The 15,496-nt window shown below is 46.6% G+C and overlaps 1 protein-coding gene across 1 annotated transcript; it reads right to left on the bottom strand.

Moving 5' to 3' along the window:
• Nucleotides 1-4,249: 4,249 nt before the first annotated feature.
• LOC123427369 (autophagy-related protein 13a-like) lies at nt 4,250-12,772 on the bottom strand. The gene is made up of 3 exons (XM_045111391.1): nt 11,330-12,772; nt 10,228-10,361; nt 4,250-4,914 (listed from the first exon to the last, which is right to left on the bottom strand). Exons 1-3 carry the CDS (start codon nt 12,473-12,475, stop codon nt 4,623-4,625), a joined length of 1,572 nt encoding a protein of 523 aa, XP_044967326.1. The 5' UTR covers nt 12,476-12,772; the 3' UTR covers nt 4,250-4,622.
• Nucleotides 12,773-15,496: the final 2,724 nt, after the last annotated feature.

The following is a 15,496-nucleotide window of genomic DNA, read 5'->3' on the forward strand; positions in this document are numbered from 1 at the left end:
CCTTCAGATTCTTCATAGTGATCAGCAGATATAAATCCCAAGTGACTCAGAGAATATAGCAATACCTCCCCGGCAACGGCGCCAGAAAAATGATGATTGCAATCTCTGGCGATGGCTAGACGAATGCTGATGACAGCAAACCTTCCCTACAACGGCACCAGAAGAATGCTGCTAGCACTCCCCGGCAACAAAACTAGAAGAATGTTGTTGATGGCCCACCAGCGCGTGGGTTCGCAGCAGTTTTCGAGGGTAGAGTATTTGACCCAAATTTGTTGGTACGCCAAGCAGGAGGTGAGAGAATACTCTCGAGTATTAGCAGCTGAATTTGTTAGATTCAACCACACCTGAAAGATTAGTATCTGCAAGCAAAGTATCAGTAGCAAAGTAGTATGATAACAACGGTGTCAGAAACGATCTGTTGACGGCACACTATTCCTAACGATTGTATCAATGGCGCCAAGTTGCCTCGTTGACAGAAATTGTCAGTTCCCGTCAACGATCAGCGAATCAAGATTGTAGCAGGTAGCAGTAGTGTAACGAGCAATAGCAGCGGCAAGGAACAGCAGTAGTGACAGCAGTACCAAGTAGCAACAGTAGCAAGCAACAGTAGCAGCAGCAGCAGAGCAAAACAAGTAACAACAGTAGCAACAGTAGTAGCAGCAGCAGCAGAGCAAGACAAGTAACAGCAGTAGGACAAACTCGTAGGCAATGGGTCGGTGATTGTTTGGATGATATTCATCATGCAACAGCTATAACACGGAGAGATATGTGGCTAGCTCCTGTTCGTCAATGTGATGTAGGCATGCATTCCGTGTGTCGTCATACGTGCTTAGGGAAAAGAACTTGCATGACATCTATTGTCCATCCCTCCCGTGGCAGCGGGGTCCAAAAGGAAACTACGGGATATTAAGGTTCTCCTTTTAATAAAGAACCGGACCAACGCATTAGCACTTGGTGAACACATGAACTCCTCAAACTATGGTCATCACCGGGAGTGGTTCCGGTTATTGTCACTCCGGGGTTGCCGGATCATAACACATAGTAGGTAACTACAACTTCCAAGATCGGATCTAAAACACACATATATTGGTGACAACATAATAATTTCGGATCTGAAATCATGGCACTCGGGCCCTAGTGACAAGCATTAAGCATGACAAAGTAGTAGCAACATCAATCTCAGAACATAGTGGATACTAGGGATCAATCCCCATCAAAACTAACTCGATTACATGATAGATCTCATCCTACTCATCACCGCCCAGCGAGCCTACGAATAGATTACTCACGAACGACGAAGAGCTTCATGGAATTGGAGAGGGAAGAAGGTTGATGATGACGATGGCGACGATTTCCCCTCTCCGGAGCCCAAGACGGACTCCAGATCTGCCCTCCAGATGAAGAACAGGTGGTGGTGGCGCCTCCGTATCGAAAACGCGACGAAAACTTCTCTTTTTTATTTTTTTCTGGGACGAAAGGGATCTTATAGAGCTGGAATTGGGGGCGGCAGAGCCGTGTGGGCCCCACAAGCCTGCCCACCGCCACCAGGGGGTGGTGGCGATGCCAGGGCTTGTGGCCCACTGGCCCACCCCCTGAGGTGGAACTTGGCGCAGATATTTTTCTTATTTTCCAAAACTGCTCCCCGTAAATTTTCAGGACGTTTGGAGAACTTTGATTTCTGCACAAAAATATCACCATGGCAATTCTGCTGAAAACAGCGTCAGTCCAGGTTAGTTCCATTCAAATCATGCAAATTAGAGTCCAAAACAAGGGCAAAAGAGTTTGGAAAATTAGATACGATGGAGACGTATCAGTCCCCGGTAACCCAAATCAGCGAGACCACAAACATCCACCGCTTCCCTAAAAGCTTCAATATGCGCACTATCACGCTCATTTGGTCCATGCTGTTCTTCTGGCCTCAGAATCTCATTGAAGTCACCGATGCACATCCACGGAAGAGTGCTCATTCCCCTCAGATGTTTCATAGTTTCCCAAGTCTTGTGACGAAGGCTCCTAGTGGCCTCTCTATAAAAGCACGTCATCCGCCATTGATCCTTGCCTGGAACCGTGATCCATGTGTCAACATGATACTCAGAATAATTCTTTATTGCAACATCAATGGTATTTTTCCAAAAAATACAGATACCACCGCTACGACCACTACTGCTAACTCCAAAGCTGAAATCAAAACCTAACGAGAAGCGAAGGCCTTCAGTCAGCTCTTCTGTAACTGGGTTTCTACCAAGCATAGAATAGTAGGCGAACTTAGCTCCACAAGGCCGCGGAGTTCTCGGACTGTCGCGGGATCGCCTATCCCACGACAATTTCATCTTAGGATTTTCATTGGGCCTGGCGGCACTCCTCCTTGGAGCCCGCCAATTTTGCCAGCATAGCTTTGCTCTGTTTCGAGGGAGAGCTATCCTTTCTTGCTTTCTTGACGTCTCGCGGTGATATATACGCCGGGGGAGGCGGCGGAACTGCTCCAAGGGTAGTGCTCACGGCCCCCGGCGAAACCATGTTTGACGCTCCAACATGCAGAACCACCATAGCATCCGAAAGTATCTGAACAGGGGCGCTCTCAGCCAATGCTTCGTCCAAATTGCGTCAAGCCGCGGAGGCGTCGTGCGCAACACTTCTCTCAACCATTGGCTTCAGCGGGCTAGTCACCTCGTCATCCTCCCCGGCATCTAGACCAACTTCTTGTGATGATCGCTTGCGAGGGGGCGACTGGCGACGTGCTGGGCCACCCCTTCTCGCCCTGCCTCCACCATGGCCGCCAGATCGACCGCTGCGCTGGCCCCGTTCTCCATATGGTTGCTCCTGGGGTGTCTCCCTCCGTCGTACTAGCATCCAGCTTCCCCATTGTTTGTGCGCTTCCTCCCAAACACCATCACCGCACTCCTCATGGTTATGACCCATGATGCCACAGACTTGACAAAAATAGGGGATCTTCTCGTACTTCACCGGGAGTAGCTTCCTCCCCTCTCCAGCAACACTAAGCGGTGTCACCCTCGTGAGAGGTTTGTTCACCAGTACCCTTGCACGGACCCTGACGTAGTCACCTTCAAAGAAGAGTCGAGTGTTGAGTTGGGTCTCCTTCACGCGTCCGATACGCCTAGCGAGTTGATCCACCAGTTCTGCCTTGCAGTAAAGCTCTGGGATGTTATGAATTTAAGCCCGGACATAGAGGCCGTCGAAAGCAACAGACGCAGGTTCTTTCTTGCCATCATAATCTTCGATGAGCATCCCCATCTCTCGGAACAACCATGGGCCACCATGCACCACCTTCTTCCAATCTCCCAAACAAAACATCTGAAAGATGAATAAGTTTTCGCCAGCCTCCCGATACGTTGGAACATTGGCAAGCCTCCAGATTGATTTAAGAGTCTCAAACATTGCTGACGAACTGAACGGCCGTGTCGTGTTAACCCTACCAATCGCCTGCCATCTCGTGTCCGCTTCAAACTTTTTCACCTCTTCTTCTCCAACCACTACATCATCCAGCTCGTCCTCTTGCAAGTCCAAGTGTTGCAGCATCTCTTCAAGGTTCCTCCCTGCCAACCATGCCGACGACGACAATCCTTGATTCGCCATCTAGGGTTGGGGCCAGCGGCGCTGGTCTTGATGAGGTGAAGGAAAAGATCCGGCAAAACCCTAATGCCCTAGCGCACCTGTAGCCTAGAAGGGACGGGGTGACGAGAGCTCGGGGGTTGACCGGCTGGTAGACGAGAAACTCGAGGCTTCGACGAGATCGCCGTGGATAGAGACGAAAAACCCTGAACGAGAGGGTAGGTTTTTTAAGCCGTATATATGGGCCCTCTCAGCCTGGCTAAGAGGCCTCGTTTTGCATCAGCCGGGCAGGCCGAGGAGGCTGCACACCAAACGGGCCGAATGTTGCATGCCGCATGCAAGACAAGTGTGAACCAGGCATCCAAACATGCCCTACTGGACGACGCTCCTGTCATATTGCCTAGCAGCACACCAAGCAACACAAAATTCAGGCCATGTTCCTGGTAAAGAAAAGACACCGCGTAAGCACAACTTGAAACCTGAATTCCCTTCCCAGTCTTGTTAGTAAAACATGAAACTTAAGCAAGCTGTGAGGCTTCTTCGTTTCTTCCCCAGTGGCAAAAGTAACGAGTCTCATCATCAGACACACGAACCATCTGCTTTTGTTCCTAAGAACAGCACTCCCACGTTTCCGACGGATCAAAATAATCAAAGCAGGAAAAAACTGAATCCAGTCCACTCAAGTGCAAGCAATACTTAACATTGATGTTTACTGATCTTCAGTACAGTTACATATAATTTACACACGCACACAGCGCAAGAGCACTACGTTCAGCCAAAGGCTCACACCTACGTGTTGTACTGATCTTACTTCCCAGGTATACAAGAGCGTATAAACAGCGGCGAGTCCTAGGGTTCAAGAATGACGAGAGATACGCCCTCGCTGAAATCAATCGAGGTCTGTATCTTATCTTCGACCAAGAGCATATCAATTCATCAGTTATATACACAAACGCCCCAACAAAACATTGCTGGGCTCACAGCATGGCCTGTTCTGTCGTACGGATCTGACCTTCCACCGTGAAGTTAAGAGAAACAAGGAAAGAATGGTGCTATGGCTTCTCCGGCGAGTCTCGCTCTTTCGCTCTACTCCCGGACAGCAGTCTCTCCCTGATTGCTTTGAAAGACTGCAGCTCCTCGAGTGCATCAGATGTCCTGCGAGACATGACAGAACTAGTCGAGGCTACTGTGTTAGACTCAGCACCTGACGTTTGAGACGAATAGCTAGAATCTCGCAGCGGGCGTGCGGTTCTCAGCAAGTGAACCAGAGAGCCGACTGCCGCATCTTGTGATTTATGGGACGACGAGCCTGCCTGATCTCCAGCCTCCTTTCCATCACTGCTCCTGTATGAGTGAATTTGCATTAGGTGAACCAGAGAAACAGGTATATGAAAATATGGTCGTGTTAGATCTGTAACTATAGACATTAAGAACAGTAATACACGTAAAAACATCTATATAAAATTATAGCACTCCACATGGAACACAGCATGTAATAGTCATATTTCTTTTTGCGCGACATATACTTTTTTCCTATCTTTTTCTACAATATAAGGCATGTATGCAAATATATTGATGTTATACATTGTTCACCCTTATTTATGACATTTCTAATACATTTATAAGTAGTACTGTCACCTACTAGCAATTCGCGTATTTCTGAAAGTTTTTAAGGTTTTTTCCAAAGTATTTAAGTATGGATAGCATGGTGCCATGGTCCTTTGCTCCTCTCTTTCTCTAGGTTTCATAACCTCCTTTGTGCCCACTTAAAATAAGCCTTAAATGCATGCAATACCAAACATGGATTGTTTCACTAGTTTTCTTACAATTTAACTCAAAAGGCAAAAGGACTAACAAAAGGCCAACTTTGAACCTACTGGTACTACTGAATAAAAATTATCAATATGATGTCCTGCCCTAGAAATATGGAGCACAACACAACTGCCAATGCCAAGAAATTCAGAAGGCTCGAGGACTTGTGTTTGTGAAATGAAAATTAGCTCAGTGCCATCTCAGCAAATGAGCAATACACTGAAGCTATGGGAGAGAGTCATTGAGCACTGCTTAAGAAGAATGACAAGCGTGACCAAAAATCAGTTTGGTTTCATGCCTAGGAGGTCGACCATGGAAGCCATTTTCTTGGTACGACAACTTATGGAGAGATACAAGGAGAAAAAAAAGGACCTGCATACGGTGCTCATTGACTTAGAGAAGGCCTATGATAAGATACCAGAGAATGTCATGTGGTGGGCCTTGGAGTAGCACAAAGTCCCAGCAAATTACATTACCCTCATAAAGGACATGTACAATAATGTTGTGGCAAATGTTCGAATAAGTGATGGCGACACTGATGACTTTCTGATTAAAATAGGACTGCACCAGGGGTCAGCCTTGAGCCCTTATCTTTTTGCCTTGGTGATGGATGAGGTCACAAGGGATATACAAGGAGATATCCCATGGTCTATGCTCTTTGCCGACGATGTGGTGCTAGTCGGACGGGGGTCAATAGGAAGTTAGAGCTATTGAGACAAGCCTCGGAATCCAAAGGTTTTAGACTTAGTAGAACTAAAACCGAGTACATGAGGTGCGGTTTCAGTACTACTAGGCACGCGGAGAAGGAGGTACGTCTTGATGGGCAGGTGGTGCCTCAGAAAGACACTTTTGGTATTTGGGGTCTATGCAGAAGAATGGGGATATCGATGAAGATGTGAACCATCGAATCAAAGCCGGATGGTTAAAGTGGCGCCAAGCTTTTGGCATTCTCTGTGACAAGAGAGTGCCACAAAAGCTAAAAGACAGGTCCTATAGGACGGCAGTTTGACCCGCAATGTTGTATGGAGTTGGACGTTGGCTGACTAAAAGGCGACATGTGCACCAGTTAGATCTAGCGGAGATGCACATGTTGAGATGGATGTGTGGCCACACAAGGAAGGACCGAGTCCGGAATGATGATATACAAGATAGAGATGGGGTAGCACCGATTGAAGAGAAGCTTGTCCAACATCGTCTGAGATGGTTTGGGCATATTCAACGCAGGACTCCAGAAGCTCCAATGCATAGCGGACGGCTAAAGCGTACTGATAATGTCAAAAGAGGTCGGGGCAGACCGAACATGACATGGGAGGAGTCCGTAAAGAGAGATCTGAAGGGCTGGAGTATCACCAAAGAACTAGCCATGCACAGGGGTGCGTGGAATCTTGCTATCCATGTGCCAGAATCATGTGTTGGTCGCGAGATCTGATGGGTTTCACCTCTAGCCTACCCCAACTTGTTTGAGACTAAAGGCTTTGTTGTTGTTGTTGTTGTTGTTGTTGTTGCCATCTCAGGAAAAGGAAAAGGAAAGCATGAGAGATCTTCACATTAGTGTGTACACAACGAGCAGCCTTCTGGAGACAAGGGAATTCGGGTCAGACAGTAGAAGTGCAAAGCCAGTACAATATTTAACAAACAGGGGGTTGTCTATGGTACACGACCTTTTATCCCAGAAATGAATCTAGGGGACTTCTTAATATACCACCCCTAAACCTCAAAATATATTTTTTATGCTGCAATGGTTGGGTTATTCTTATGCCACTCCAAAAGCTCTTTTTCTCCATATGACCAACAGTATCTTTATGTAATTGCTACCCATATCTGTGTTTTCCCATATTGGTAAAAAATCAAAACTGGGTGAAAATCCAAACAGCAGCACTACGGAGGTGACAGGGTTGGCAGGGTTTGTGGATTTTGGTCATATGAGACTGAGGAGAGATAAATATATGTGAGAGTAACTACTCCCTCCATTCCAAAATAATTGAAGTTGTCTCAACGTAGCCAGTCCCAAGCCCGAGTAAAGGAGGGTTGTGATAGGCTTGGTGAGCCAACGTCAAAACTCAACCACTCTTATGGAGATGAAACCAAGAAGAACATCGTTGGGGCTAACCCTCTTAGTGAAGCGCCATATGGGAACCTGGGTGTGGTGTTAAATGGGCAAGGATCGGGCCGTCACCCCCTTGCTGATATGTCGTATCTTGATCTAGATACGGTGATGAGTGAGCAAGGATCGGGTTGTACCATCCTTAGTGGCGCGCTACATCAGACCGGGTGTAGTGAAAATGAGCAAGGGTCTTTGTTGGCTCGACGAGTGCGAAGGGTAAGGAAGCTAGCCAAGCCTAGTAGGATCCTCATAGGTAGCTAGAACGTAGAGTCCCTAACAGGTAAGTTACGGGAGTTAGTTGATGCAGAGGTGATAAGTGAGGAGAGGTGTTGATATCCTATGCGTCCAAGGGTCAGCTTTGAGCCTTTTTGCTTTGGTGATGGATGAGGTCACAAGGAAATACAAGGAGACATCCCATGGTGCATGCTCTTTGCGGATGATGTAGTGCTGGACTGCTAGTCCATGATAGTCATTCAGGGGTTAACACAAAGTTAAGGGTTGTGGATACAGACTTTGGAATCGAAAGGTTTTATGCTTAGTAGAACTAAAATTGAGTAGATGAGGTGCGGCTGCAATAATACTAGGCACGAGGAGGATAAGGATGTTAGCCTTGATGGGAGGTGGTATCTCGGAAGAACACCTTTAGATATTTGGGGTCAATGCTGCAGAAGGTGGTGATATCGATGAAGATGTGAACCACTGAATCAAAGCAAGATGGATGAACTGGTGCCAAGCTTCTAGTGTTCTCTGTGACAAGAGAGTGCCACAAAAGTAAGGCGAGTTCTATATGACAGTGATTTAACCTGCAATATTTTATGGCGCTGAATGATGACCAGCTAAAAAGCAACATGTCCAATAGTTAGGTGTAGCAGAGATGCGCATGTTGAGATGGAAATGTGGCCACAAAAGAAAGGATCGGGTCCAAGATGATGATATACGTGGTAGAGTTGGGCTACCACCGATTGAAGAGAAGCTTGTCCAACATCGTATGAGATGATTTGGGCATATACAACGCATGACTTTAGAAAGCTAGCGCATAACGGATGGTTAAGGCGTGCTACTAAAATGTCAAGAGAGGTCGGGGTAGACCAAACTTGACATGGGAGGATTCCATAAGGAAAGATCTTAAGAACTGGAATTTCACCCAAATATTTAGCCATGGACAAGGTTACATGGAAGTTAGCTATCTACATGCCAGAGCCATGACTTGGTTTCGAGATCTTATGGGTTTCAACTCTAGCGGTCTAGCCTACCCCAACTTGTTTGGGATTGAAAGGCTTTGTCGTTGTTGTTGTTGCTAGATTTGTCCTAAGTGAAGTTTCATTAAGTTTGACCAAGTCTACATAAAAATATATCAACATCTACAACACCAAATTGCTTCATTAGTCATTATGGAATGCATTTTCATATTATATATATTTGGTATTGTAGATCTAAGCATATTTTTCTATAGACTTAGTCAAACTTAAAAATGTTTAACTCAGGACAATCCTAGAACTTCAATTATTTTGGAGCGGAAGTACATGACATGCCCTTGGTCATTTCACAATTTAATCGATAACGCTCGGCCTATCGTAGTAGTTGTGTAGAAAATAGAAGGACCTTTTGTACTAGCACAAAAATAACCTTCCTAATGGCATGCAAATATTTCTATATTTATTTGCACTATAAGTTGTACCCAAAATATTATTTTATACTCTTGCTACTACAATGAAACTTTCATAATGGCATACAAATCGCTCGTGTGATGGTAAGTGAAGTACTATGTAAAAACTATAAGTTGTACCCAAAAAATATTTAACCAAATACAAAAGAAAAAAAAACACAGGAGTTACTGAAATTCTGTAAAAATAAATTTGTACAATCAAATGTTGCAAATTGCTTTTACTAAGTATACTCTAGTTGAAGACATTGTTAATTATATATGCAATATCATTTTTATATTTTGTAATATGTTTTTGTCAGCTACTATTTTCTACCATGCACAATTGCACATAGCCATGTAGTATTGAGGCTAAAGTAGAAAAAAAATCAGCGGCCCAGCCAAGTTCAAAATTGGACTTCGTAGTTTAACAGCTCTGGGGTATGAGAAACAATTACCTTCCTTCGATTTTATACTCTTGCTACTACAATGAGGCTATCATGGACTATATTTTAAATCATCACAGTACCCAGAGCCGAAAGCTCCACGCAAAATGGGGTCTAGGGAAGTGAACTACATACTAAAAATATATTGGTTGAGACATCTTTGGAGTTTCTTATTCATAACTCAAGTTAATTGTCCCTTTTTTGCCATCTCTGACTAGTCATTTCCAACATTCTATTTTTATGCTAGAATAGAATTAAACGGCAAACAGTTTGTCCATGCCATGGTCTTAAAATCCCCACAGTAAACTAACTTTCACCATGTACAGAATTTTTGCAAACCCAACAATGTGTCTACATTAAAAGAATGCCGGCTCCAACAATTAAATATTGTGAGTAAGCAGATATGTTCTAGCATTATTTAACAACAAGAGAATGTTGACAGACTAACTGGATTATGTGATGCTTATTAGAATTGTTGGACTTCATGTAATTCCCTACCCATACGTATACCAAATGAAAATGCTAGAGCTCTCCATAGCTAAGATATATACTTTTAGTAAGAATCAGCCAATGGGCCAATGTTGACTTGTGAGAAGCAAAGAACAAGATAATCTGATAAAAGTAAACCACTAAAAAAAGTTATTTAAACATACCCAGGTCTGGAGATTGGTGGATCGACATCATCCACAGCAAAAGGATAATCTGCCTCATCCAGATCATCTTGCCGTGGTGAATCACAAGAAGAGAGTGCAGAGAATCTGCCAGATTCATCCCGACTGTCCTTACCCTGCACGTTGGGCAGCCAAACAAGATCGAGGCATATCAGAACAATAAAGATGGTATATGTCGACTTCCATAAATGGCACAAGGGTGTTGCAATACATAAATTTTCATGAGCTTACTTAGAATGTCAAGCCTAATTCCTTCAACAAGACACAATTAAAAATACAAGCCAAATAAATTTTCTAGTACAGAAGTCGAAACTTAAATTCGAACTTCCAAACTATTTTAAGATCAAAAGTTGATGTTGAGCAAAATGTATGTCTCATAAAAAAATAGTGTGATCATATTAACTTTTGGTAGGAGACAAATTTTAATCTCTGAATACTACGTATTTTAGAAAAGATGCTACACAGAACTTCGCTAACAATAGTTGTCTGTTACTCTGGTCTGATACCATTACAATCTCCAGTCACGGCGACGTCTTTGTAAGACAGTCAACTGAGAAAAGGTGTAATCACTGTTATTGTTCAACAAATCACACAGATTAAAGGTTCCAAATAGCTGGGGAATGAGCACCTATTCTGTGTCTAACTATGCCTGCTGGGCTGTATACTTGTACTAGGTGTCCTCACTAGTTACAAAAAAAAAAAAAAAAAAAGGTCAAGTAAAACCGTGTATAAGGCCGATTACCCAGAATAATTGCTACGGGCTGAACAATCTGTCAGGTACCGGTTAGCTAGTTTCAATGTGTGCTACTTTGTAACTCTTGTAACATACTATAGTTAAATTTAAGCTGGGCTAAAGCATGCCACAGTAACTCAGTTCAGTCAAAATCAAATTAATTTGAATTTTTCTCATACCCTTACTTTCATGTCTCGTGAATACGAAACAAATAGTAGTAGTAGTATTCTAGTTAAGAGTTGCAACTAACTATTAACCTTCAGCATATACTTCATCAACAGTTTGAATATATCGAGCAAAATCTAATCTTTCAACTTTAAATCATAAACATAAAGACCATAAATGAATCACCTTGGATCCTGGTGATGAGCTGCCATATGGATCCCCCATCCTAAGTCCTTCTGGCCTCCCGAATGACCGGCTTATATCTGACGGCGATTCTTGTGAACCTGCTGCTCCCTTGTCTCCTCTCCTCGGGGATGGCGGTGGCAGCATTAAACCTTTAACCGGGTCCAGCATGCTCTGACGGTGCACGGGGCTCCTTCTCACGCCTGGTATGGTCACCGGTGCAGACTCCCCCCTCAGAGGGGACTGCAGGTACCCACCAGGAAAATTAGGGGGCGACGGTGTTGGTGACGCATAGTGCAACGGCGGTGGCGAAAATCTCGTCTGCTGCGCTGGGGCGAGCGGCCAGAGCGCAGGCGGCGCCCAGCTGTGCGGACGCTGCTGCTGATAGGACTGCGGGAAAGCGCAGCCTGTGGCCTCCGTGAGCGAAGAAGGGAAGTTGCGCATGGGCTCAGCTGCAGGGCTGCCGACGTAGTTGGTGATCAACATAGAGGGGGAGAGGGAGGAGATCTCCAGGTTGAACGCGGCGAGGCTGGACAGGTACTGGACGGAGACGACGAGACGGCCGGGCTGGGTGTCAACGGGAACGAAGCGATGGGAACGCATGGCAGACTCCTGGGCGCGCGAGAAAGGCACGGCGAAGGAGCCGACGGTGTAGCCCATCTCGTAGTTGTACGACTGGTTAGCGCAGAGGAGACGGAAGACGCGGTACGCGGGGAGCAGGCGGAGCGTGGCGTACACCGACCTCAGCAGGGTCATGCACCGCTTGTACGCCCGGTTCACGGCCATACCCTCGCCGGACGCCGCGGCGTCCGGCCAGGGCTCGCACGCGACCGTCCACCTCTCCACCACCTCCCCGCCCGCTCCCCCGCAGCCGGCGGGGGACAGGTGGATGTCAACGACGAGCGGCTCCCCGGGGGGCGGCGCCTCCAGGCACTCGGCGGAGGGGGGCGGCGGCGGGTCGTGGAGCGGGAGGTGGAACCACCTGTCGCGCCGGCGGAAGGACGCCGAGGCGGCCGCCGGCGCCGGCGCGGCGAGCGGCCTCGGCGCGCGCACGGCGAGGACGGCGTGCAGCACCTTGAGGTGGAACTGCTCCGCCATCAGCTCCGCGCCCGCGCGGCCGCCGCCCCCAGAGTCCGACATGCTGGACATTGCCGCCCAGCCCCCGCGCGGGCCGGCCCCCCCTCCTCCCGGCCGAGACTGCTCAAGCTGCCCTCCCCTCCCAAGCTGCGCGGCATGGCTGGCGCTGGCGGCAGTAAGACTGCATAAATCCGATCCGCGGCGATCCAAATCGGCGGGTGGACAGATCTGCACGCTAATGGGGAGAGAGGAGAGGGGAGGGGAGGTTGGAGTTGCAGATTTGGATGCCGGGGGAGTTGAGTTGAGTCCGGGGTTTGTTTATCTTCTGTGAGGATTAAGGATGGATCGCTGGTTTCGTTTTGGGTTGCTGGGTCGCTGTTGGTGTCGTCATGATGGGATTATTATGGCGCCCACGACAAAACAAAATGGTAAAAGGTAGGAGTATTATTTTGCTCGTAGTAAAATAAGTTGTTAAGCTGCCATTAGCTCTCTCCCCTCTCTCTATGCTATGGTGGAGGATTAGTTTAGTTTCCTTTTGGATTAGCATGTAGGTGCGTGTCAACCATTATTCTTCACGTTTCTTGTCTCTGTGTATTTCGGCTGGGAATCTTCGAGGTGAATGCAAGAAAATTGCAAAATAATTGTGTTGAATTGGCGACTTAATCTTCTTTAACTCTGATATAATTTTAATTGGGGTTTAGGTACAAGGAGGAACACCCGAACAGAAGCATTGTTCTTTAATAAGAAAAATGGAAAAGATTGTTGGATTGTGACAGGAAGGGGGAGGGATGTGTCTTTTCTCAATCCCATAGGGGAGACGTGGATCGTTCTGATATTTTATTTATGGTCTGTGTTATTCATCGTCATGTGTGTTAGGACACCATCGACTCATCATATTATGTATTTTTATTTATTTATTTACTTAAAAGTTAGTAAGAGAGTTGTTAAAATTTCATTAGAAAAGACAAGACGTATCCATAGGGAAGCGAACGTGTGTCGCTAACATGGGTTGTTCGACATATTCATATTCTTAAGAGAGCTTCAACTGATCATTATCCCGAACCATCTGCCAGCCAAGTCGGATAAAACTACTGCAAGGCATCACACACCTTTACCACGGCTAGCTCCCGACCACCACCTCACCACAAACTGGGTGCTCTCACCCAAGGTTCAGGTCTTCCAAGCCGATACTTCCATCAAAGTAACGACATCATGGGCGCTGCCATCGCTGAACAGGCGAGATGGATTTGGGTTTTCACCCGAAGACAAGAACTCGGGTATGGGAGTCGTGTCGGATCTCCTCGGTGATGCCTTCAACAAGGAAAACAACATCTACGGATGTTGTCACCGCCTACAACGAGAATTGTGGGACATTCATTCAGAGAAACAACAAACCAACGTCGGGGATCATGCCCCGGGCACACCCCACCACCACATATAGAGTTGTGATACATCTCAAACGTGTCGATAATTTTCATATGATTCGTTTTATGTTAATACCAACTACATACACTTTGGGTATACTTTTTATTGAACTTTAATGGACTAACATATTTATCTAGTGTAAGTTCATGTTTTTGTTGTATTTGTAATTTTAAGAAAAACCCTAGAAAAAGCTCGAGGAAAAATAAAATAAAAATGGTTCAGGAAGAATCGAGTCACCATAAGACCCAAGAGTCAGGGCAACTCCTAGTTCCTAGGTGTTGGGAACGTTGCATGGGAAACAAAAAATTTCCTACGCGCACGAAGACCTATCATGGTGATGTCCATCTACGAGAGGGGATGAGTGATCTACGTAACCTTGTAGACCGTACAGCAGAAGCGTTAGTGAACGCGGTTGATGTAGTGGAACGTCCTCACGTCCCTCGATCCGCCCCGCGAACAATCCCGCGATCAGTCCCACGATCTAGTACCGAACGGACGGCACCTCCGCGTTCAGCACACGTACAGCTCGACGAAGATCTCGGCCTTCTTGATCCAGCAAGAGAGACGGAGAGGTAGAAGAGTTCTCCGGCAGCGTGACGGCGCTCCGGAGGTTGGTGATGACCTTGTCTCAGCAGGGCTCCGCCCGAGCTCCGCAGAAACGCGATCTAGAAGAAAAACCGTGGAGGTATGTGGTCGGGCTGCCGTGGAAAAGTCGTCTCAAATCAGCCCTAAAACCTCCGTATATATAGGTGGGAGGGAGGGGACCTTGCCTTGGGGCTCAAGGAGCCCAAGGGGGTCGGCCGAGTCCAAGGGGGAAGGCTCCCCCCCCAAACCGAGTTGGACTTGGTTTGGTGGGTGGGAGTCCTTCCTTCCCTTCCCACCTCCTCCTTTTTTTTCTCTTTGATTTTCTTTCCTAGGCGCATAGGGCCCTTTTGGGCTGTCCCACCAGCCCACTAAGGGCTGGTGTGCCACCCTCAAGGCCTATGGGCTTCCTCGGGGTGGGTTGCCCCCCCGGTGAACTCCCGGAACCCATTCGTCATTCCCGGTAACTCCGAAAACCTTCCGGTAATCAAATGAGGTCATCCTATATATCAATCTTCGTTTCCGGACCATTCCGGAAACCCTCGTGACGTCTGTGATCTCATCCGGGACTCCGAACAACATTCGGTAACCAACCATATAACTCAAATACGCATAAAACAACGTCGAACCTTAAGTGTGCAGACCCTGCGGGTTCGAGAACTATGTAGACATGACCCGAGAGACTCCTCGGTCAATATCCAATAGCGGGACCTGGATGCCCATATTGGATCCTACATATTCTACGAAGATCTTATCGTTTGAACCTCAGTGCCAAGGATTCATATAATCCCGTATGTCATTCCCTTTGTCCTTCGGTATGTTACTTGCCTGAGATTCGATCGTCAGTATCCGCATACCTATTTCAATCTCGTTCACCGGCAAGTCTCTTTACTCGTTCCGTAATACAAGATCCCGCAACTTTCACTAAGTCACATTGCTTGCAAGGCTTGTGTGTGATGTTGTATTACCGAGTGGGCCCCGAGATACCTCTCCGTCACACGGAGTGACAAATCCCAGTCTTGATCCATACTAACTCAACTAACACCTTCGGAGATACCTGTAGAGCATCTTTATAGTCACCCAGTT

Source organism: Hordeum vulgare, chromosome 2H (genome assembly GCF_904849725.1).
Source record: "Hordeum vulgare subsp. vulgare chromosome 2H, MorexV3_pseudomolecules_assembly, whole genome shotgun sequence".
In the NCBI taxonomy this organism is placed as follows: Eukaryota; Viridiplantae; Streptophyta; class Magnoliopsida; order Poales; family Poaceae; genus Hordeum; species Hordeum vulgare.